General features: G+C 41.7%; 1 protein-coding gene across 1 annotated transcript in view; it reads right to left on the bottom strand.

Moving 5' to 3' along the window:
• Positions 1–24,863, bottom strand: part of LOC108898296 (partitioning defective 3 homolog) — a 310,889-nt gene that overhangs the window by 137,179 nt on the left and 148,847 nt on the right. The window contains exons 8-14 of the mRNA XM_018698248.2: positions 20,934–21,059; positions 18,153–18,380; positions 17,187–17,374; positions 13,340–13,479; positions 12,727–12,852; positions 1,042–1,230; positions 420–590 (exon numbers count right to left, since the gene is read on the bottom strand). Of these exons, the coding sequence (XP_018553764.1) occupies positions 420–590; positions 1,042–1,230; positions 12,727–12,852; positions 13,340–13,479; positions 17,187–17,374; positions 18,153–18,380; positions 20,934–21,059 (1,168 nt within the window). The remainder of the gene's footprint in view (positions 1–419; positions 591–1,041; positions 1,231–12,726; positions 12,853–13,339; positions 13,480–17,186; positions 17,375–18,152; positions 18,381–20,933; positions 21,060–24,863) is intronic.

Raw genomic sequence — 24,863 nt, 5'->3', positions numbered from 1 at the left:
AAATGGGACTGTTTGAAGATTTGCATGGTGGTGTGGTTGCTTCATAAAGGTACTCCTCTAGCTATCTCAAAGCTCTAAAAACCTATGGGGGGCAGATTACAGCTAGTGGCAAAGTAGAAGAAAGCCACTCTCATTTATCATTCAGAAGAGCTGAAATGTAGCCATCCCTCTTCTTCATTCAACATGTCTTCTGCTCATTCACAGACAAGATTTAAATTGAAGTCTGCATGTGTGTTTGTTGAGTGTGTGTAAACTATATTTACTATATACTGTATGGGTGTACATGGGGAAAGTGACATGCACAGTAGGTCATAACTAGAATAATATTAACGATTAAGAAAATCAATTACATCTGACTCCTTGTGATGCCATTTAGTCCCTACTACATCAGTGTGACTCCTTCCTGACTGTTGGGCTACCTCATTGTTTTTGGCCACCCGCCGTGCCACGATGAGCTGGATCATCCCTCGCTTGTTTCCCTCTACAGACATGGATTTGCGCAGCGTTTCCATGGCATCCTGGTTGGTCTTCCTAAGCAACGACTCTCCATTGACTGCAATGAGTTGGTCATTGACATGTAGACGCCCATCCTGCAGACAAACACCATCAGAGGGACATTAGAACTGGCTCATAAAATATCCTTGAATACTGTCATCACTGGTGCTAAACATGAACAACATGTAAATTCTGCAGCTGCTCCTGGGGTAACAGAAACTGATTGGGATCATGTGTAGCCTTTCCTTAAAAAAAAACCCCCAAAAAAACAGTAGATATTGAGGCAAAATCATAATGTTTCCCTTTTTCTTTTCACTGGAACAGATTTTAGATTTGCTAATGATGCTGTAATTTTCTGGTTTCAGATCTTGGAGGACAAACAGTACCAAACATCTGGCATTCATAAACACCTACATTCAACACTTGATTCAAATTCAATATCCCTTCTCAAGTGGACAACAAAATATTACCAAAACAAAAACAATGAATCAATGGAATCCATCAAGGTAACAGTCAGAGAATAAGTGGGTGGGAGTCATCACTTGCCTTGCTGGCAGCCCCTCCATTGATAATGGATTTCACAAAGATGCCCAGGTCGGCATGGTTCTCCTTTGACCGGTTACCCTTGACGCTGACACCCAGACCTGCAGAGCCTGAGTCATTCAGGGGGATCTCAAAGGTCATGAACTCCTGTGTGCCATCAGGGGTTAACACCATGTCATCTTCATCTGGTTGCTGAGGGTAGTGAAGAAAGATAGAGATACATAAGTTGGCCTTCCAAAAAAAAAAGTGAATATGTGTGATGCTCTGCTGAAAAATAATGGGCACATAATTCTGCACACAGCTCTGAGTCTTTTAGGCTGTGATGACTCAACTTAGCAACCAAAGCTGGCTAACTGTTGTTGAGCCCAACTACAGTGTCATTGTTGCATTCAAATGCCTGTGAGAAGTATCTAACTTTAACTTTGGTGAAAAGACAGAAAAACAAAGAGGCCAAAAAAAAAAAAAAGATAACAAAGAATAGTCTAACAAAAATTGAAAAAAGGACAGGGATGGTGAATGACAAGAAAATGGAAAGCAAGCGGGAGACAAGATAAAGAGGGGTAAGATGAGGGGAGCAGGAGAAGAAAGCGAATGGATGGCAAGCATGTCACATATCTCAGGGCTGTCATCGTCAATTGGCCATACTGTCTAGCCAAGCGCTGCTAATTCCTTTCCACCGTCATAAGCTCAGTGCAGGAACAGTGGGGACAGCGGAGAACTTTGAAAACGCCAGGTAGCAATTTGATGCTCTAACAAGAGTGGCTTCCTTTGAACAACAGCCCTTTGAAGGATAATTTGTGACACATTAAGAATGTAACCTTGTTTCCCCCTCCGATCCACGGGCCTTTTGTTGAAAATTACCATAGTAGTGTTTCGTTGCAGGGCCCGTACTGCATATCCTCATGCATGGTACACAAAAAATGGTGCCAGAGAGGTGTGAGAGAGAACTGTTGAGTGTCTAACACCCGATGTGATCAATTCAGCTGGGAAATAGTCCATCAAACAACCACTCAGGTCTCTTTTCTAACAATTTCCACTGCTGTCTAACAAAAAGCATCTGTACAAAATAACCAAAGGAATAGCATTTGTGTATTTTACTTCTTGCTTGCAGCCAAACAGAGGAGATGTGAGAGGAAGCTAATAGGGTAAAGAAAACACCAGAAGCATCAAAGAGCTGGCAGTTTCTTTCTTATGTTGACTACTGGAAAACCTGGTAAAGATTTAAGGATGCTTTAAAATAATTTCCATTCATTGCTTCAGTGCCTACCAAAGATTTTTGAGCTACAGCCAAGATACTGTAGCTGAGTAAGTGTGCTGAAATCAACAGCTTTGATCTTAGTTCACAGTTGTTCTTTCCAAACAGTTTGATAGAAGAAAATACATTTTTTTTTTACATTTCAAAGAGTACATTTTCCAGACAGTCGTGGGGCCTCTGCTTCTGGCCAGACTGAGAGCACACAGTTCATGGGAGTTATGTGCCTTGTTCATAAACACATCAGCAGCAGTTGTTGAAGAGTGAGAGAATACCCCATTCACTTTCCTCATATACACATTTAGAATCAACAAGTAAGAGCTGACAACTGTCTGATCACAAACTCACTCAGAATGGAAGCTTGAGAGCAGTACTGTAATACTGTGATTGGCCAGATAGTGCTGCACATGTGTGATTATTGCAATGGCAGCCAAATCTACATGAACAATGCTGGCGGCGGGAGCAATCAACCCCAGAAACCCACCAGCAAGACCTCTTTAAATAGACTCACATTAATACACATGTGCGCACACACACACACACACACACACAACCAGATGGATGGCAGCCAGGTGTGTGCCCTTCACAGCTGCTCGGATAAAGAGTGATGCTGAGGAAAGGAGGGAAAGCTAGAGCATAAGGTGTTTTTTTTGTTTTTTTTTTTCCTTTTTGGAGGCTGAGGAGTTATTAGGATGCAGTGGTGCGTTCAGGTGGAGGCTCTTTTCAACACCCTCTGACTGAGCCCCTATTCTCCAGACGGCCCTCCTATCTGCCCCCTTTTCTTTCTCTCTGCTTTTCTTCTCCTTCTTCCAAAATGGCAGTACACCTGTCTGTACAACTTGCCAACTGGGCTTTGTCCCTGAATGGACCATTAGTAAATTCAGACCACTGGAATTCATTTAATCGCTTTGCATTTCAACAACTCCGGCTGTATCACAGAAATCACTGGCTCTTGTCAGGAAATGACCCTTTGCTTTCCCTCAGACAGCTGAATGAGGCAGATAGGGGGGCAGAAAAAAAATGACAGTTGAATAACAATTAGTTATGCAGGGAAGGGGTAAATGTAACGTATCAACAATGTTTACAGTTGTTCATTCATTCTTGTCCAGGACTTGTAAAGACATCTTGTCACTTTGACAGCTGTTGTATTGGAGTAACCTTAACTCAACTCATAGGTTGTGATCAGTTGGTTTCCAATCCAGGCCCCTAGCAACGGAGCACAAACATGCAATTTCCAGTCTGAATAGAACACTCGTGGATGAATAGCCTTATGCGTCATTGACAGGGTCAGTCTTTATCTTTAATGAAGATGTTTTATCAAAATAAAATAAATAAACAGTGGCTATGAGTTATGTCCCTGGAGAGGCTTTTAGCCTAGCAGTTGAAGATAGTAATACATTGGATGAAAAAATTACTTTGGATGGACCCTGTCTCAGCCTGTGTGTGCGCGTGTGTGTGTGTGTGAGCACGCTCTCCTCCAAAATGATGACAGAATAACCACCCACTCAGAGCTGTGTTCCGGGAATAGCGGGCCGAGGCAGGGAATGAGAGAGCAGTGTAACATTTTCATCAGACAGGAACAAGTGCCGCTAGCCAAGAATGAGTTTGTCAGGCTGCTTGACAGGCCTTGTTGCACCGATTCAGCTCAGGCAGAGCTGGATTCAACTACCTCTGTACAGGAGAAAAAAGAAAGTCAGCTCATTGTTCCAGGCTCAGTCCCATGTATGCACCTGGGACAGAGAGCACAAAAGCACTGACAATAGATGAACTGATGTAAAATCACTGAAAAGGTTGCATGCTTAAATTTCATTCAAAAAGTTGTTGTTTTTTTTTTTTGTGAAATACATCTGAATTGGTAACTGAAACATTTTGTGTTTAATACACTTTCAAAAAACAAATTCTTTTTTTCAGGTAAGGTCATCAGCAGTAAATTGTTCACAAACATGGATCAACAAATTAAAATGGTCTCTCAAACAGAGAGGACAACATTCTCTCCAGAGCAACAAGTCCTCCAACCTAAACAGCCATATCAGTTGCTTGTTCCTATCCTCAGGCACGACCCATAGTAGCATACCAGCTACCCTCTGACTGGACTCTGCTTTGTGACTGCGCTGCCATTGCCCAATCAATTTCAGGTGTAAAGACAGGGTCAAATTTCATACTTGTAACTTCAGTGTCACACACAGTGTGGGAGCTTTATACACAGTCTTCTGCTTTGTATCTGTACACAGATGTTCACAAAGGCACTTTTCACTGTCTTTATGTAACTTCACCACTGATATCATCTGTTCAAAGATTTTATTCACACTGCGTTTATAAGTACTCTTACACTGCAGCACAACTGCCAGTGACCACAGACATCTGGAGAGTGTGTAGTTCATACTGTATCACATGTTTTAAGTCACAACAAATTCCAAAAGATGCCTGGTGAATACGAGATGCAGTGCTGTGTTCAGGTACTGATCATTAAGGTCAAACTTATTACTAAACCACTTTTAAGTGGAGTGCCTGTAAGAAGCCTATGTCGTTTCCTCTTTTCTCTCTCTAACTCAGCCATGCAGTCACAGTCCATTATACAATTAAATCCTTTATTAATTAACACCATGATGGGGTAGCTCCCATTCATTACACTCCATTGTCTGGGCAGGGGAGGGCGATAGAGGCAGCATTTGAGCAGAGACACAAGGTGTGAGGTGAACACAAGAGGGCAGAGGAAAATGTTGCACATCGTTCTAGCAGAGAGTCCCGCCTGCTTAATAGGTCTTTTTGTTTTGTTTCTACCTCGCTTAACTTGTCACGTGCTAATAAGGTAGGTGTGTTGGATGTGTGCGAGTGTGTGTCGGAGAAACAGAGCAACAGAAAAAGCCAGGGTGAGATACAAAAAAGAAAAGAGAGAGAAAGAAAGAGAGAGAGTGCAAATGAATTACAATTACTTCTATTCACACATAACTCTGAGTTCTCCGCACATCACTGCCTAAAACAATTAACACTGCTGGAAACTTCTTTCCACACTTGGCCCAATTTGGCGACATTAAAGGTCATTGGAAATGAATTTAAAAGGGCTAAAAGAAATCAGCCATGGATGTAATTGCATAAAGGGGTGCACGCGTGATAAGTATTGTAACACAAATTTCTTTTGGCTGTGTTTCTTCGCACAACATTTTCTGACAAAGGGGCAGAATATTAAATACCTCTAAGCCTAAAAACAAACCCAGGCTTTTTCAGGTACAGTGAAAGGTTGAGAGGCAAGCTGTTGCACAAAACTGAAGGGCATGAAGAGCACAGCAAGCAGTGGCAGGTTTAAGTGTTTGTGAACTAACATGTTCTTCACTGGGCAATCCAGCAGATTTTGACTCAGCTCTGACAAACTGGGACTGTTATCCTTTGGGGATGTTCTAATGAGAAAGCTCATTTGGCTCATTAGCAGGACAAATTCTGCTTCTATGAGGGCATCTGAGGCCAGATCTGTCTACATCACTGCAAATGCATTACAGTTAGTGGTTATCAGTGGCTTGTATAAAGGGTTGACTTGACACTAGGTGTTTCTGTAGGTGATTCAGGAAACAATTACATCTAATTAAAGAGAACATAAAGAAATAAAAAAAAAGTGACTTTGTAAGTGTACTTGGCAACTGGGAATGTTTGCAAAGGCTTTTCAGTCGAAACAAAGTATAGACGCACATCATGAAGCAGATGCCTCTCATTTCAAGCTAATGGTGGATAAAAAGCGCTTTGCTATGTCCAACTGCACATACACACTTCAAGCCATTATGTGTTCTGGAAACAGACGCTGAATCCCCTTTGGGAGAGTAACTGTGTCGCCATAAGTGGCCTTTAACTACCTTGTTTATCGGCATAGCACAACGCTGCAGTGCACCCTCCTGTTCTCTGCAGTGACAGCAAGCATAATTATGAGAACAGCTGCTGAAAAGTGCTCGACGAAAACAGGTGCCGTTGACGAGACATGCACGGAAATCGTTAACCAGGCTGGCATTGTCTTCAACCACGCTTGGCAGCATTAGCTTTAATTACGATAGAGCATGTATCTGAACTCTGCTCTTTGATCAGAAAACCCTTCTATAGGAGCCAAATTAATAATGCAGGAAGAACTGCATCAGCACTCTTGAAATAAATAATAAGGTGTCGGTGATAAACAAGAGAAAATAGACAAAAGAAAAAATAAGTGAAAAAGAGGAGGAAAGTGCACTGTGAAGTGTTTTTCTACTAAAAATCAGGAAGTAAGAGCAAAGTATGAATTTTATGGAGCTTTCATAGACAATGTGGATAGAGTGTTCCCACAAGAAGATGCTTTCTGGAGATGGGAAAAAAAAATGTGCCATGGTAACAAATTGGAGCCCTTACCTACCAGATCACCATGACCTCTAATTGTAGACATTTTTAGGCAGAAAGTGGAGGAGAAATTACCTCTAAGATGCATCTGCTGCTGCCAAACTGTTCTGAAGAGCTCTGTAAAGTCACAGATGCTCTCACTGATTGCAGGTTGCCAAACTGCAGCTCTACACAGCTCCTTCCAAAGGCCTTTACAGCAATTCCTGTAATTTGACTTCACCTGAGTTCCAACTGTATTTTCAGAACAAATTTACCAAGTAAGGGTCAGCTATTTCTAGACATTTGCAACAGCAGAGCAATTTGCTGATTACACCCAATTATATTCTAGCCAGCTGGTCCGTTTTTAAGTTATATCATAGCACAACTGGGAATTCATTATTGAACAAGTGTGAATACTGGCAAAAAGGTTACAGCACCTTAAATTATCAGCTCCACCAGTAAGAAATGACTCATCTCCTTGAGTTGTTTGCCAAGTTTTACTAAGGTAAAATATCTGTCTCGGTCACCTGCTGTTATATAAATAAACCCCTTAAAAGACAGACCAGAAAGATTCTGTCTGCAGCACTTTATTAACAAAAAGTTGCAATGCATTACATCATCTTTACAGTGAGGCAGAAGAGCATTACTCTTAGAGACATCTAATTATATTAACACCAAAGATGTCATTTTTTGGCACTGCTGTAGATACTGCATAGCTTAAGATAGCACTGTTTATCACCACTTCAATGTAATACGCCAGAAGGTTTATCTGCACTGTTAAAGCACTGAACATTGCTTTGTGTGGAAAGAGTGAGAGAAGATGTAAGCCATCTGATCACATTTCTTACATTGTTTTCAGATTTTTCGTATGGTATAGTAAGTATTTGGTGACATTTGACAGAGGCAAATAAAACACAAAACTTATGTATCCATAAAGATGCATCCATTGTCAGACAGTCTCAGTTGTATTACAGCTTGGATTCTGTTTTTCTATATTTTACTTTAAGTTTTAACTAAACTGTCAGTGACAAAGTGAATTCTGCGTTGAGGAGTAAGTGAAAAGAAGAGGAGGAGTGAACTTGGCTCTAACTTGGCAGATCTGTGTATCATTTAGTTGCCTCCAAAGACAGGGGATTGTGTTTTGTTTGCCTTGTATCAATTCATTTCTCCCTCTACCGACTCGGTAAATGGATCTCAGCAACAAGAAAATCAATACAGCTTCATAAGTGTGTTCTTGTCTTCCAACTTTAATATAGGCAGATCATGAATGGTAACCTCACTGTACTGCAAGCAGCACAACAAAAGCCAGCTGTGTACTACTGTCAGAGGAATGATTAAGAAAAAGGAAAGGAGATATCATCTGCTGTGAATAATTGTGCAAAGTAACGCAACACTGACAATGATTGCCTTGACTTGGAAAAGAAAAACAATGGAGATCTTGTTTGAGTACCTAAACCATTTCAGGGAACCAAGTGCTTTTATTTCTGTGGAACTATTCAAGGACTTATATAAATAGCATTATTTCAGCTAAAACAAATCTTCAAATAGAGTAGTTCTGAATGCCTCAATTACAGTCCAGTGGTAAAAACATGGCAGGGAGGATTTTAAACCAGGCCACCGGGGTTGGCACTTATGAAACAGGCCATTAGTCTGCTATAATTGTCAGCAATACTGTCATGCATTTGTCTACTGCGTCCTCAGCATTTGCACTAGCCATAAATTCGGCTGTCACATCAATCAGAGGCCGGAATTAATTGTGTAATTAAGATTCTCATTGCTTGGCAGATATAGCTACTAATGGATCAGTGACAAGTGTGATATGATCATAAAGAGGAGATTTTAATGTACTGTTTGATTGCTCTTATGTCGTCCACAGTGTTACAACAGAGGCTTCACAAGCCCATTTGTTCTCCACAGTCCATAATCCTACTGGATGTAAAATATACTGTTCATGTAGGGTCACAGAATGATGTAAGGGTAAGTATGGACATCGTTATTATGGCACTTGAGCATATGTGACTAATCAGGCCCATATTGTGTCTCTGGTTTTACAAGGGGTGGTTTAGTGTTTGTGATGTTTTTTAAAATATGTTTAAGGCACGACTCAGAGCACATATATGTGTGTGTCCATAAGACAAGGAGCTGAGATCACAGCAGTCATGCTGACATAGCAGCAATACTTACAGGCTAATTCACTTATACTGTAGCAAGGGGTTTAGAATGAATTAAAATGATTTGTCATCAGTGGGGGCATGGCAGGCCTACACTATATTTCTCCCAACTCATTGTTTATATAATAACAAACTGAGAGTCACAGATTATATTTCTCTGCCTTTGTTTTGCTGTGTCTGTTCTAAATGGCACCACAACAAGTGAATTAATGGGGAGTTCCATCAACTGACGGCAGGGTGTGAATGGACATCTTTTGGACGAGTAGTTCCTCATCTGTGATGTTTGACTTGGTTATTGCAGGAAAAAAGGGAGCTAGACACACAGTCTCCACTCCACAAAGACTAAAGGCACAGCTTTGCTCGCAGCTGTAAACACAAACAGTGCTCCTTGCTGGGAGATAAATTCCTACAATAAACATCCATTGGCTATATGTGGGAAGTGTGCAGTGCATATGTGTGTGTTTAACTATGCCTTTCTTGTTTCTGTGTGGAAATTACAGTGGTGAGTGTGCATGTGTGTTTATGTGCGTAAGTGTATGTGCAGTTGTTTACTGTGGTCACTGTTACCAGGCTGGTAATTGTGTCTGAGGTCATGAGTGAGGGAGAGGGGAGAGAGTGGTGGTTTATGTCAGACTAAGTGACAGAGGGGAGAGCTTAGGCAAAGTCAAAAACCCTTTCATTTGGATACAACGTCCACCTAACTCCAAACCTCCAAAACCCTCTGATGATACCAGTTTCTGCGGATTAACCTCCAAAGCTGTAGGGGGCAGCAATCCTTCTGATCCAACAACCCAGAGCTGTCAAGTGAAGTTTCAGCACTTTACTTGACAAATGACTTTGTTCACATCGCCATCGATCAGAAGCTCCTACCGCGTCTTCAAGTTTCAAGTTTCAAGTTTTCAAGTTAAACTTTTAGAGAGAACTCTGTCTCTATGTTCCCGCTCGTCTCAACTCATCTCTCTTAACATGTCTTATGACGTGAAGGTCACAGGGGTCATCCTATAGAACTAAGCATGTGCAACAACACAGAAAACCAAAGATGCACAATCCCCTCTAATATAGAACATTATTATGGGTGGTGCAGGTTTAAAAGAGAGGAAAGAGGTATTCAGTTTGGTAAAGGTTATGCCTGCACTAGTACAGCATAATACAACATATTGAATCTGTCTGAAAATGTCTACTGATATCCTTGGAGTAGAGAGGCAGCAGTAACCACTCAGACAAAGACAGGGGGAAATCACAGAGGCAATGCCCCACTCTGCTCTATTGCCATTTAACCTTTTCTCTTCCCAGTGAGTACATATTTATTGAAAGCTATTGAGAGCTACTGCTATTGCTACTGAAAGCATGTCAAAATACACCCCGACCGTGGTAATTAAAGATGCAACACAAACATGCTGGGAGGGTAAATTAATTCCTCTGGGGGCGCGTGCAGTACTCCTGGCATACAATAAAACATCTAAACAAAAGGAGATGTGGAGGGATTTTCAGCACTGACATTAAACATCAGCAGGCAAATGTCAACTAGACAAAAAATGGCTCTTTTCTATTTCCATCTATACAACTGGATCTCCTGCAGTGTGTGTGTGTGTGTGTTTGTGTGTGAAGGCAATACTTCCTTGACAGATGCTGCATTTTCTGGCATGTCACTCATGCTATAATTTAAAACGTCATCAGATTATCATTGAAGGAATTACATGAATGACAGCACATAAACACTTTTCCATACATGTGTGTTTATGTGTGTCCTACAGTAGTGTGTAGTAGAGTGTGTAGTATACATGCACACACCCACACGCACTCACCCATCCGGAGTGTGTGACAGGGGAGGCAATTACCAACCATGCTTTTCCACCATGCTTTATTTGCAATAACTGTCACCGGCAGAGTCTTGGCCTCCTTATCTGATTTTTATGAACATACTTGTAGGGATTATTGAGATTTGTGAAAGCACTGCTATGAAATGTGAAAATGAGAGAGAGAGAAAAAAGAAGCAGTAAGGGAGAGCAAAATGCTAATATGCCGTGGAAAGTGATGAAATATTAACTAACTGTCTCTCACAGCATGTAGAAGTTGGTCAAGAAAGGATAAAAACACAAAAACAGAGAGAAAGAGATTATCAGACAGCGTTTCCATGATGGACTTTTTCTAATCGCGTCATGCCTGAGGAGCTGAGAGAGTGTAGCCATCAAACTCTCACACCGCACCACTCATGAGTAGACAGGCCAGGGGCAGCCGTGCATTTTTTAACACTCCTCACAGCATCACTCAACTGCTGTCAAGGCTGCTGTGGAGAGTCATGAATCAGTTTGTTGGATCCCTCCAGTTAGCATGTCAGTGTTGGCTGTAGTGCTTAAAGAGCATTTTGAGAAACCTGAAGGTCACACATTTGATGCCAGAAGCAGCCAATGATATCATGTTCAGTCACAGCAAGATCACACATTTCTAACATCAGTGATATGTTTTAATATTCCTGAATTTAAAACTAGGACTTCTGGGTGCTTCTTTAATACAAGTAGGAATGACACATGTGCCCATTTGAATATGAAAATTAAGTAAAGCTGTAGACTGATTTAAATGTAGCTAAGTCTAGGGGATGGTGCATTTCTAACTGGAAAAACAGAACATTAGCAGAGTAAAATGTGTCTCAGAGGGCCATTATTCCACAGGTTGAACAGCTTCAATGGCGGGGTTAACAGCCCGGGTGCCAGGCTGAGTATTATGGGTAGGAGTGAGGTTGGCATCAGGGGCCTCTGGTCTGCCAAGGTGCAGTGACGCCCGAGCCTGCTGTCAGAGCCGCTGAGCGCAGGCTGGACGAGGGCAGTAGCCTCACCATCTGTTGCGCGACAGCCAAAGTCACCCTGTATGTAGGCTGTGTGTCTGAGTGCGAGTGTGTGTATGGGGAATGTGTCCATGTCAGTGTCTCTGTGCATGTGTGCAAGTGTGTGTGTGTGTGTGTGTGAATATGCTCATACACACCATTTGAGGTATCTGCATATGCGTGTACTGGTCAGTGTGTGTGTGTGCATGAGTTTGTGAGGCAGTTCATATTCTACAATGTGACTGTGTCTGCTTGTGCATCACTTGCTCTTGAATATATTTGTCCATAAGTCTGTATATTTTCTACATACATGTGTGAGTGTGTGCAGTGCACAATTGCACAAAGACTGTGAATATGTGTGATTATGCCCATAGCTGTATTTGTGTCTCTTTGTACACATTCAATCCAGTTAACTGTTAACTGTACCTAAACCAGCCTGAACCATATGTATTCATTTGATTCTAAGCTCTCACTCTGTTCATATATTTAGTGCTACAACACTTACAGAATTACACAGAAGACAAAGGGATGTGTAAGAATGTCTGTGCCTAAAGCTGACAGGCTGAAGGCGCAGTTAAGGGTACATCAGTGTAGCCACCATGACAAATATTCCAGCTGCACAGAATGTTACACATTGAGTGACCTTCACCAGATTCCTAGAGAGAGTTCATTGCTGGTACTGGTCTCTACTTGCTTGTATGATGCTCTGTTCTTTATAAACACATTGGTTATAGGATTATCAGTGTGTTTTAGAACTAGGCAGACATATACGTGATTAAGCTGTGGTTCCCACATCATCTAAGCAGAGCTGCGCCAAGTCAGTGTGGCCCCAAATCTTAATGTTTCAAATTTCACGAGGTATGCACTGAGACTGACCACAATTACATAATTGTGGAGATTTGCAGGCGTACACAGGTGTTTGCAGAGCTCACCACAAGAGGCATGCAGCCAGCTTAACAAGGTATAATTCTCCTGTGGTAACAAGTACATTGCTTGTTGAGAAATGTAGAAATGCCAAGGTCTTGGAATATTATGTTAAAGAGATACTCTTCTCTCTCAGTGGGAAAGCAGTGGTGAAAACAGGTTTTAAGGTGATTTGCTGACTAGGAACTGACCACTTCTCTTGGCAGGGAGTCCTCCTGACGAGTCACCAACAGGTTCACAGTCCCACCCATGGGTGTGGCTCGTAGCAGCGCCACCACCTCTTCCTGGGTCTTACCATTAAGGTCCACTCCACTAACCTGCACACACACGTGCACACACAGATAAGCACATACATACAGGCCATATTAAATATACATAGCGATATGCACACATTCAGAGACAAAACTAAAATCAAAGAGCTCTCTGACTTTAACGAGGGGGAATCTATGGCCTCCACATAACCTTTATGCAGATTACCATCTGAGCCAATTGGAGCTGGAATTAAACATTGGTTATTTCCCCCTAAAGTGAGCACTAGCTGATTTTCATGTCAGTCTGATTGAAGTATAATCAAAATATTGTTCCATCTAACCACATTTCCCCTGCAATTCAAAGCTGGAGCTGAATTGTTATAGCCATAGGGAACACAGTGTATTTGACTCATTTCAACAAAAGCTCTGTAAGATTGAATTTTGGAACAAAGCCATATCAGCAAGAGAGTAATTAGTCTCTGAAATAACATACAATCTCAAAGAACGCACTCGCTGAAAACTATATCATGGTTGTTAAAAAGTGCTGACCCACCTCCAGCAGCCGATCTCCAGCTTTCAGTCGGCCATCTTGGATGGCGGCCCCTCGAGGAAGAATGTTTTTGACATAAATGGGAGCACTGCCGCCAATGGGAACATCTCTGGATGTGATGCTGAACCCCAGACCCTCTGGACCTAGATAACAAGGAACAAAATGAAATGTGATATTTCCTAACCACTGCTGATTGTTTTCTCTCTACTTCTCATCACAAAGTAGTCAAAGGTCAGAGGTTTGCTACATAACATCAGCCTTGAAGATTTCAGTGTCTTGTTCAAAGACAAACTGTTAGGTAAGTCTGCCAGCAGGTGTGCTTGAACCTGGTCAGTAAAATTGAAAGACTGTCACCCTGCTACCACAAAAATATGACAATGATTTTTTTCGGGATCTACAGCTTTGTGAGGAGGGAGAAGTAAATAAAGTGCACATGTTTATGTTTGGTAAAGTGTTACAGCATCTCCATATGAGTTCATAAATGACAGCAACACATGATTTGGTACTCCAGGTAAAAACAGTGACATCCTTTTTCTTGCTTTCATTTCAAAAATGTTTTCACTGTGTCTCTAGGAAACAGATGAAACTCTTATATCCATTTCTGAAAGATCCTTTTCATTACATGCCGCTGTAACATGAGCAACCACTGCACAGGGATCAAATTATGGTTTTCCCACCGTGTTGTGTACCTCCTAGTTACTACAGACATATTTCTTTCCATTCTGACATTTTTCACTGGTTTGCCATCAGGGTGTGTCTCACTCAGGTTTTTTAGGAAGTAAAAATGAAAACATGTCCCTAACTCTAAATATAGTGTCAGTGCTATGAACCAAAATTGAGTGTTTATGATAACTGCATGTGGACTGTAAAGCCACTCTTGTAAGTTATGGTCAGATTAAAGACTGGTTATCGACCAGAATAAGCAGAGAGAAATGAATGAGTATGGATTGCAGAATGCATCAAAATGCTGTTCAATACCCTATTAAAATGCAGTGCACTACAGCTAAATGGTAAAAATACTGTTTTCGAAATCATCCATGTATCATGTGCCAGATGTCTAAACCAAAAGCTTTTTGGTACGACTGACCAGGAGGCTGTGCTCAAATCATGTCTGAGTCAAGGCAATCTGTTACTATATACAGATAGTTTGAAGTTTGCATAATGTAGACAGCAGTGATCTTTATGTGTGCATTAAAGCCGTTTCTTATTTCTGTATCCATGAGCAACAGCTTACAATGAGTGGTAAGGCTAAACTCAACAGCCGAGTCTGAGAAAACACCTCAGGTATCAGCTGTGCAAAGCCATTTGCCCTAGGTTTTAAGACTGACCTTTAAGGTTCACCAAATGAATATGAATTGCTGGTCTGGAGGAAGTGGGCAAATGCAATATATATATATATATATATATATATTATTATATATATATATATATATATATATAATAACAGATAAATAAGGGGATCTCAGGGCTGACCTTTTACTGCTGACCAGACCTGAATTTGTCAAATAAAAGCAAGAAATTGTTTCAAATGTCAGCTAGAAAATGAGGTAAACCAAATATATTGTGTTTGTGGCTTATTCTTTGACAGAATATTTAAAAATTCAATAGTCCTGCTACATCCTGTTATTAAATGAGTCATTAAGAGAGAGAGAGATAGATTCCACCATGCATAACCTAGCCGCTGGCGATTCTAGCAGTCAAGTGGGAAAGTCGCGTTATGTGGTTTCAGTGGAGGCTTTTCTGATGGTAACAACAGTGATTAGTATTCATGTCAAAGTAGCTGCTCATTTCACGGAGCTGTCAGCACCTCTGATGGTTCATCATGACCTACTTTTCCCAGTATGTCTCTCTAGCAGTCTGTCGAACTGTCTGTCGTCTCGCTGACAGTGATGGTGTTGATGAACAAGAAAGAGAGAAGTGCGGATGGCAACTTTCTCATGGCTTCCGCACACAAACAAACTTGCATAAAGGTGATGAGGAGGTTGTTTGTAAAGTTAGAAAGTTAGAAAAAAGTTAGAAAGATGATGTGCTATAATCTCTGCATCAATGCAGCATGATAACTAAATAGACAGAGATAGCTGGAGTTATTAATGTCGAATGTTAAATCTGCAGTTTGTCTTTATGAGCGACAAACTTTTAATGCAAAGTCATATAGGCTGCCATGGCAATAACTTCTCTTCTCTGTGCAGTTGCTATATTCAAAATGAAACAATAGCGATAGAAAATAAAATACTGCAGATTTCATTTCCAACAAAAAAGTGGCTTTCAAAGTAAAGTTTTATTGGACCAATATATTCCACTGTACCTGTGTCCACAGCTTCCAGTTATCCAGATAAACTGCACATAATAGTGCCCCTTTCCTCTACATCTAGGCCTTTGTTCCCCTTTCAACAGTGAGCCCCCTCCCATGACAGTCCCTGGCCTGCACACAGCCTAATGAACAGAATCAAACTCCTGCCCATTGTAAGATCCAGTCGTTAACGGTCTCCAATCAGGCAATTAGGAGAATGCATCTCTAATAGGCCTGCAGTAATTAACCACTGACGTCTTTATTTTGGGTAATAGAAGACCAGGATAAAAGTAATTGTATCCCTTTCTGGATTAGTTGGAATCCTGGCTCCAATAAGCCAATTAAACAGCAAACATGAGGAGAGGCTGAGGCACATTAGAATGACTTAATGGGGTGCATATGTCCTTTTCAACTGCAGTATTTGATTAAGGCACTCTTGTTAATTTGCCATGCAAGATCTTCTCCTGCCACTCGGAACTCTCAGCCACTTAGGCCGAATCACAACAATTACAATGAGTCAACAACAAAACTGCTGAACCCTGTCTAAAAGTACATTAGTAGTGATAAAGTCTGATGGTAATCAAATGGAACTGTCAAAATGGATTTCAGAGGCACATTTCGACTCTCTCAGATTTTAGTGCTCAGTTGAATTTCCAATTCAACAACATTTGGACAATAATTCATCTCCATTTAACGAACAGCTTGAAGTTTACAAGTGAGGCACATCCATTCTGGTAAGCCCCATTTAAATCATGAGCAATAATCTCAGAAACCATTTCTGTCACTTGGCTTTAAGCATACTTTTAAGAATTATGAGTGGTGTTGAATTAGACCATGAGGCAATGTAGCTAGTGAAAATAAACTAAACTTCTGGCATCAGTCTCTTGCTGGAGCTGCACCAACATCTCCCCGGCTTGGTCTCACTGAAATGAGAGGCTTATGTGCAGACAAAAAGAGAGGAATTTTATCACATTGTAAACAAATAAATATAACTTGCACTGCAGTGCTCGGAGACCTTTGCCAAATATATTAGAGCAGCTTGTGACTGCATTTCCCTGGAGGTCTGTTGCATTTAGCCTGCACTGCTGCCCTCACTTGCCGCTCTATTCCCTGAAGCTCACTGCTAAGGCCTCAGTGCCAGCTTTCAACTAAACATCTGCTCCCTCCGACAGAAAAAAAGGAACAAAAAAGAGAGAGAGAGTAGGCAAGTCCCATCAGCACTGGTTCATTTCACAACCAACTGCTCGTCAGTATGTGTAAAGATAGTTAAGTGATGAAAATGATATGGAGCCTAGTAGCAAACCCACCCACCACAATGGCTAGCTAAGATATACAATTGCTCCATTATCACAGGCCTGTCCACAAGCAAACCAACCACAGCTGGAGGCAGACTGATTGCTCAATCTAAGCCTGAGTGCATCAAAGCACAATCTATGTTTTCAGGATGGGGTTGATCTGTGTTTGCATTTGGCTTTCTCTGTTAAACAAGGAAGAGTAACAGAGAAGAAAGAGAGATTTTCACTTTTATAACCATGAGTTCATGTGACTACTGGTTCTTACCTTTCTTCAGCTGGATGTTGAATCTGCGGCCTTTGTTCTTTAGGTAGGAGCTGGAGGACAGGTTAGTGCTGATCCTGCGCTGCAGGGAGGGGGAGGGGGCGGACGGGGTCCTGGAGAGCAAGGTGTGGGGTAACATGGTGTACCGTCGGCTCGGCTCTGGGGTGCTTCCTGCCAGGGGGCCCTGGTGGCTACAGGAGCAAGACAAAGATAATGGACTGATTTGTCTTTTACCTTGCAAAAACAGGAAGTTTGTAATGTAATATGGTAGAAAAGAAAATAGTAGTTTAGTTCTGCTAACTGGATTCATCCATCCTGTGTCTGTCTCATATCTTTTTATTTTGAGTTAATAACAGGTATGGTTTTAAATTGAGCAATACATATATAGCCATTATCTATCAAGTTGCTACAGTGTAAACTATGACGCACAATAAAGATGTCTCAACACTTAATGATGAACTCCAAGCAGTACAGAATATTGACAGGCTTACTAATATAAAATGCAGAGAATGGATAGAGGTTTTATGAATTCAAAATGAAGACTATAAACCTATAGACACAGACCTATTTGATAAACACCCACATGCTTAGCTTTCTAGAATTAGCCCAAAGGCATTACAGAAATTAACAGTAACCACAGGCATATAAAATGGGCTTTTAACAAGATGATCGGTGATGTGGACTTGGAGGTCTCAGGTAGAAATTCTTATTAAACTGCTCTGTTGCCTATTATTGTGTATCTTTTAAGCTGTGATGGATTCACAGTGAAGATATTAGGGAAAAGTCGTTCACTGGTGTAATTAAAACAGAAATGGCATGCATTAGAAACTGTAGCAGCCTGAGACTGTTTAAATTAAATTTTTTGTTTTTTCTAATTCATTCATCCTTTTCAAGGACAAAATATTTGCTGGTGGTGTCAAAAAATATAAAACAACTCTTGTACAGAAACAAAAAGAGGGTCAAACCTACTTGTGGTTGAGGCCAGGTTGTGGTCCAGGCCTGGATGCTGGCCCCCCCACTAGACTGGACCTGTCCCCCGGCTGCTGAGAGGCTTGGCTGAAGTACACTCTGTTTGACTGGGGTGGGCTGAGTTCGCTCTGGGCTGACAGCAGCTCATAGCGCCTCTTCATAGCCGCAGGGACCACATGGAAGAGGATGACCGGGGAACGCATCGCCTGCCTGAAAATGTTCTGGGCTCTGGAGGTGATACAGAGACAGTGTGGAGGTCATGCAGGCAGAAATGTATTAGCTTTAACATGATAAGAGATATAAGTACAATAATGTACTATCATAGCTTGGCAGATACAGAGGGATAAGGAAGGCTATGATGTACTGTATGTTGAGAGTCGATAGGGAGCGTTGAGGTTAGCATGGCTAATCGCAGGGCTACTCACTGTATAGCAGCAGAGAACAGAAAATACATTATCTATAATTACCAACATCAAGACGGGGAAGAGATAAGGATGGTGAATGGTGGGTCAGTAATGAAATATTGTATATTGTGTATTCTGTATCATGCCAGAGAAACAGAGTATGTAGAGTAGCTAAGTCTGTCTACAGTATGGGAGTCTGTGTATGTATGTGTCTCTGTGGTTAGAGATGAATGGACATGAGTTGACTCAACAATCAGAGCAGAGATGATGAATCATGCATCAGGGAAGCTTTCCAGACAATGAGGTTCCAAAGTAAGCAGACAGATACTTCATTCCTTACCCACATAATAAGAAAAAAAAAGCCAAAACACACACTGAGTCTCATGCGAGTTTTGGGGCCAAATAAGCCAAGACAAGAGCTCAACATCACTCCCAGACGCAAGAATTGTTTAGTCTGGTTTGCTGGCAGCACTTAGCATATAGATAGGCTTGCCACGAGTGGGCCACGCAGCTGCATAAGAGGTGCGGCGGATGTCTAGAATCCAACAATCCCAACTCCTGTTTCCCGACCCTCATTACCACACCAGTAATACCATGCTGATTCTATCCAAATGACAGGCGCTAAGTTGCTTCTACCGCAACAGACAGCACTTCATTCAAGCAGTGTCACAGAGGCGAGACGTGCACGCCGTACCAAGGCACTTGTGTGGGATTTGGTTTCTCCCATCTTTATTCTTATGGTAATTTACAAAAATCACTCACGTGCACACTGAGGGGTGATGACTGAGTGAGTATGTGTGTTTATACGCAAATGTTCCCACGTGCACATATACAGTGCCATCACTTCAGTAATCAGCCTCCACGCGAGCCTGATTGAATAATAAATTACCCCATCAATGCATCATTACATTCAGTTAGATTAAGCGCCTCAAAATATTTACCCATGCAAAACAATCCAAGGAGATTAGACTATCACTTTAAATTGTCGCTCTGTGCGGCACACAATCAAGAGGGGGGGAAAGGAAGTGATGAGAGTGTGAGGGGGGGCAGACAGAGAGGAAAGTTTAGCTCCTTCACCTCATTTTCATGCAGAATTACAAACATCATATGCATTTGGATGCTGGTGAGGCGTGTGTGTTTGGCAGAGGAGGGTAAATGCGGAACGCTACAAAACATCACTCCCCGGTGGATTTGGTTTGAAAGCCTCTTTCACAGTAGAAAAGGCTTGGAAGGAAATTGGAATGTTTACTAATAACAATAGCATCATTTTGAAAAGGAAAAAAAAAAAGAATCTTAAAACCTTTGTGGCTTTATACACAGTCTGATGAACACATTAGCATAATGCGGTAAGGTAACTGTGATAGTCTGGAGTTTTACAAGCTGATGGAGAGCTTTTTTTTTATCTTTGCCAAAGTCAGAGTTGTTCAGGAAAAAATGGGTAGTTTCTAACTCTACTTCTGAATGCAGAGGAGTTCCAAACATTGTTTCTGTCTCTCATCCAGCATGGTGGCTCTAAGCCCAGTGGTTTTAGATGACTATGTCCAGCCCAGTGTGACTGTAGGCTGGAGCTTCGTTAGCAGGAATCCAGGCTATTTCTTCCTGTGGAGAGTGGATGATAAGCGAGAGAGCCAAGCAGACCACCTCCATACACTGCCTCCAGAACCCAGCCTGGAGGAGAAGCAATCTATTTCTCAGCCTGGCACACAGACACACACACACACACAGACACACACACACACAGCGAGCAGATAAGACTTTATAGTTTGGTGTCACTGCATGTGTGTGTCGGAGCATGTGAGAATATGTCTGAGAGTTCACACATTCAGGCTTGTGTGTGTGTGTGTGTGTGTGTGTGTGTGTGTGTGTGTGTGAGAGAGAGAGAGAGACTTTGTGGCTTTGGGTAAATGGGGAGAAAAGTCCCATGATTATATCTTCATTCCACTTTAGGAAATGAATGGGAGTGATGAATCGATAGAAATGAATCGCAAGAAGAGTGAAGGTGGTTTTGGATCAGAGGGCGAAGCGGTGGTGAAGGACTGCAGGTCACTGAGACCTATTACAGGGAGGCCAACAAGTCAGTAATATTTCTGTTTTATTGTGCAGCTGTGTGTGTGTGTCACGTCTCTCTGCAGTTCTGGCTCCACTTATCAACAGCAACACTTTACAGTCACTGCACTTAATGTCCAACATTGTGCTTTGTGTCCTGGCTTTGGAGATAGTAAAAGAAAATTAGAATCAACATGGTATCCAGTGCACCTAACTAAAAATTGAAATTATTCGAAAAGCTATTGAAGGTAGAAAGTTTAGAGTTCACAAAAGGCAGGGACAACCACTGACGACACCCAGAATACAGCAGGGAAAAGATGTTACAGCTTACTGTTCAAACCGCAGGTTGCGGATGTCTCCCTGATTTATCATGACTATGCAGTCGTTCTCCTGGAAGAGACGCTCCTGTTCAGCTTTGCCTCCCTGCTCCAGACGTTTCACCAGCAAACCCTGAGTCCTGTAAATGATCACACAACAGGTTACAGATAAAACAGAATTTGGAAACATACCGTATCAATCACACCACATACGGTCACATATCAATACACTGAACAGCAGGCAGCAAGTTGCAAACATTGTCTCCTGCATTAAAAAAAGGTAGCAACAGTGTACAGAAGCCTAGAAATGAAGGTATGAAGGAGGGACAAAAGTGAGTATTAGTGATAAGCTATGTGATAAGTATGATGCAAAAAAGTAAATCTTTTAGTTATCCAGAACTGACATCAGTTGCTACAGTTTGTATCAGTTGTTCCTCTGTTTTATGACTATGTTTTATCACCTTGAAATTTTTAACTGATGAATCAACCAGTGCAACAAAAGCACAAAAGCTGCAAGCACTCCCATTTTTGTAGGCATTTCATCAGTGAACAAGTCTGAAAGATGAAAATGAATTCATTATCGTCATATTCAGTTTTACAGTTGAGATACTTAGTTTCTCACTAGATTTTAGGGGAAGTACGTAGGTTTGAAAAAGTTTAGCCCCATTGCAATGAACTCTACTTCCGTGCTCTACTGTCAATTAAAGTTAACTTTCAAAACTTTAAGCTTGGATGAAGTCCTGCATTTTTCCTGCTGCCTGGAGAAACAATGCATTTCTAACCTAATTTTAAGCCTCTGTCCGTCCCTCTGTCCTCCAATCTGTCTGCCTATCTGTGGGTAGGTCTAAGAGAATGACAGGGCGGGTTGTCTGAGGTAATCCAGACCAACAGCTAAGAGATCATCTTGTGGCTTTGAGGAAACTCTGCAGTTGCCTTCACTAAGACGAGAGCCGGCAGTGCAATAATAAATACCCCAGCAGTTCCACAGCGGTGCCTTCTCAGCAATCCCTTCAAAAAAGGCAACCTTTACCTTCAAATATGCCCCCCCCTTTCCCTCCTCTAAATAAATACATCAGTGAGCTCCTTGGGGCTTTAGTTAGGCCCTGAGGATAAACACATGCAAAGAGATCTGATGTGCGCTCGCACAGCAGAACTACAAACTCCATCCGTCTCTAAGGCGCCAGATGCCTGAGGAAGCAGGTAGATTGACTGAATGCAAACGTTTGGTGTCCTTGCATAAACTGACAAAAAGTTTGGAAGCTTACTTTTGGGAAATTAAAAATAATGATGAAATATATCAGAGACAAAATCATGAAGAAGGCAAACTATAAAGATATAGAAATTTACACTGCAATCAACAGTTTATCCGTGGCAATGACATAAACTTTTAATAATTTCCACTTATTTCCTCTCATGTCACTGGACACATAAACAACAGCACATTTAAATTGACCCTGTTTACTGCAGACGTCAAGGGCAGATTTGCAGAGCTCTTTAGCATTTCAGCCAAACATGGCCACTCTCAGAACATTGCTCTAATTGGCTGTATAATGTGGACGTCCACGCTCACACTGCAGTCTCATCTCAGTTCCTCAGTGGGGGTAAATGGTTCAACATTAAGTTGAAATTAGATATCACAAAAGGCTCTTCCTTCTTTCTTGTGTCTGAGCCAGTGCTGCCAGGTCAGCTTAAGTGTGTTGAACAGAGAGTAATTGCAAGCATTGTGGAAGCAGACATGATTGTGCTTTATCTTCATAAGTGTTGGCAGCTTGAAAACAAAGTATTGCCCATAGAGATTACAGCATGGACACCCTCTAATGACTTCTGATCTGGTAGCAGACCAGAGACAGTACATGAGAGAGTTTTGGTTGATCCCTAATCAGTATTCAGAGCAGCAGTAGGGAGGATTGGGGATAAAGTGGCATCTTTTAGGGATTTGAGGAAGATGATGATTTCATAAAAGCACCATTATTGTGATGACTGTAATGCACTGCCACCCTCTCAGTTCCTTCCTGTCTCACTGGGTTTTTTGTATATACTTATCAGTTATTTGGGGAAAGCAGGAGAGCTAAAGCAAAATCTAAATGGCATTCTCACAGGCTGCAAATCAGTGAAATCATTAGGCATCAGATATAAGCACAAGGAGTTTGTAGTTAGAAGATTCTCGGCAGACTCAGGAGAAAAATACTGTATGAGGCTTGCAGAGTCCTAGTTTTTATAGGGCACAAGAATCAGCATTGTCCAATGACTTTACTCCATCTTGTGGCTGGGCAGCAGTGCTGAGAAATGATTTGAAGGAGGCCACCTGCTCTCATCTACTGCCTTTAATCAAATAATAATCCAATCAGGATCCATTTATGCACGGCAATTACGTCCGCAGTTTGTTTACAATTGAAACTGGTCATGGAATGAGAAGTTCATTAAGCAAAGAATGCATCTGCGAGAGGTGTGTGTCTGTGTGTGTGTACAGTATATTTATGTGTGCGCACAGCACTCAAAGTAAATAAGCATTCAGTAACTATTTGCATGTGCGCAATAAAAAGTGTATGATGGCAAAAGTCAGTGTTGAAAACACCTCTCAGAGTAACTCCACACTGTTCACAGTTGCACAGGTGTAAGTTCATTTTCAGGTAAGGGTCTCTGCATTTGGGGTGTGTGTGTGTGTGTGAGAGGGAGAGTTACTGTCTCCTGGAGTGACAGAGTCTCTAAGCTCTCTCCTGCAGATGTCTTCCCCTCCTGCTTGGATCTAACTTGATGTCAGAGCAGTGAAGCAGAATGCAAGCAGGCGATGCTGGAGTGCCTGCAGTTCCTTGTTGGCTGTCTGGTTTTGCTGGCTGTCTGACCCCTGCATCCCTGGTCTAGACACTAATGACAGCCCACTGAGTCTAATGCCTCTTGTCCCAGTGTACAGGAAAGAGCTGGCCAGGCCATTAGCATCATCCCACTGACCAGACGCTAAGTCTTATCATGTCTGAAGTTAATTGAAGGCTCTGATAGCTATTAGTGCCGTCCTTCGCTGATGGAGAAGAAATTTACTGGCCATGCAGCATTACTGCTACATCTTACAAGATGCAGTCTGATTTTGAGGGGATACAGAGTAGCTTAAGGATAATAGCGTGTCTAATAAATTGTTGGATTTGAACTTTATTTTAGCAACATTGCTCACTGAAGTTTTATATACGCTTCATTTAGTGTGATGCCACTCATCATTAATCATTATTTTCCTACTGTGACTCAGGATAACTCAGTGTCACCGCTTCTGAGAGAGTCAATCACACAGGGTCAAAGCTAAATATAGTTTCCTGACACTTGCTTATAAACAGCAATGGGATTAGTGTCCCAAAGAAATGACATGCAGCAGTCTTCAATGACAGCCATCCTCACTCCCTCAAATGTCATCCCATCTCATCTCCTCGCTCTGTCTTTCCACCTCAGTCCCCTGCCTCCCTCTTCCAGCACTGACTAGTCACATTCACCTTGGTGGTGTGCCAGTCCCTTGGCGAGCTGCAGGGATCTGTGTTATACACAAGCTTTTAGTTTGATTACATCTGGCCATTTCCTCTCTATTTTTTTCTGAATAACCATAAAGTGGGGAGCATTACTCCTCTTGTCCCCTGTCAGCGACACTCCTCATTGGCAAAAAAAGACAGAAGGAAGCAGTCTGAATCACCTTGAAAGCAGAGTGGACACCACTGTGACATAGGTTAAAATGAAAGAAAAGCATAACAAGACTCAGAAAAACTGTGCAGTCAAGAGCAGAACTACTTTCATCTGTTCTCCTTCCCACTGGGGGCTTCCGAGCCGTGGGATGTGAGCAGTGATGGGTATTGACGTGAAGTTTCAGCAGAGATTCACAAAAAATAAAAAAGATAGCCAGAAGAATTAGAGCCAATGAAAAAGACAGCCTAAAGTAACACATAGAAAGAGATGAATAAGAAAGAACA

The sequence above is a fragment of the Lates calcarifer genome, linkage group LG24 (assembly GCF_001640805.2).
Source record: "Lates calcarifer isolate ASB-BC8 linkage group LG24, TLL_Latcal_v3, whole genome shotgun sequence".
NCBI classification, from domain to species: Eukaryota; Metazoa; Chordata; class Actinopteri; family Centropomidae; genus Lates; species Lates calcarifer.
The sequence above is the reverse complement of the archived record's forward strand: the minus strand, read 5'-3'. Positions and strand labels throughout refer to the sequence as shown.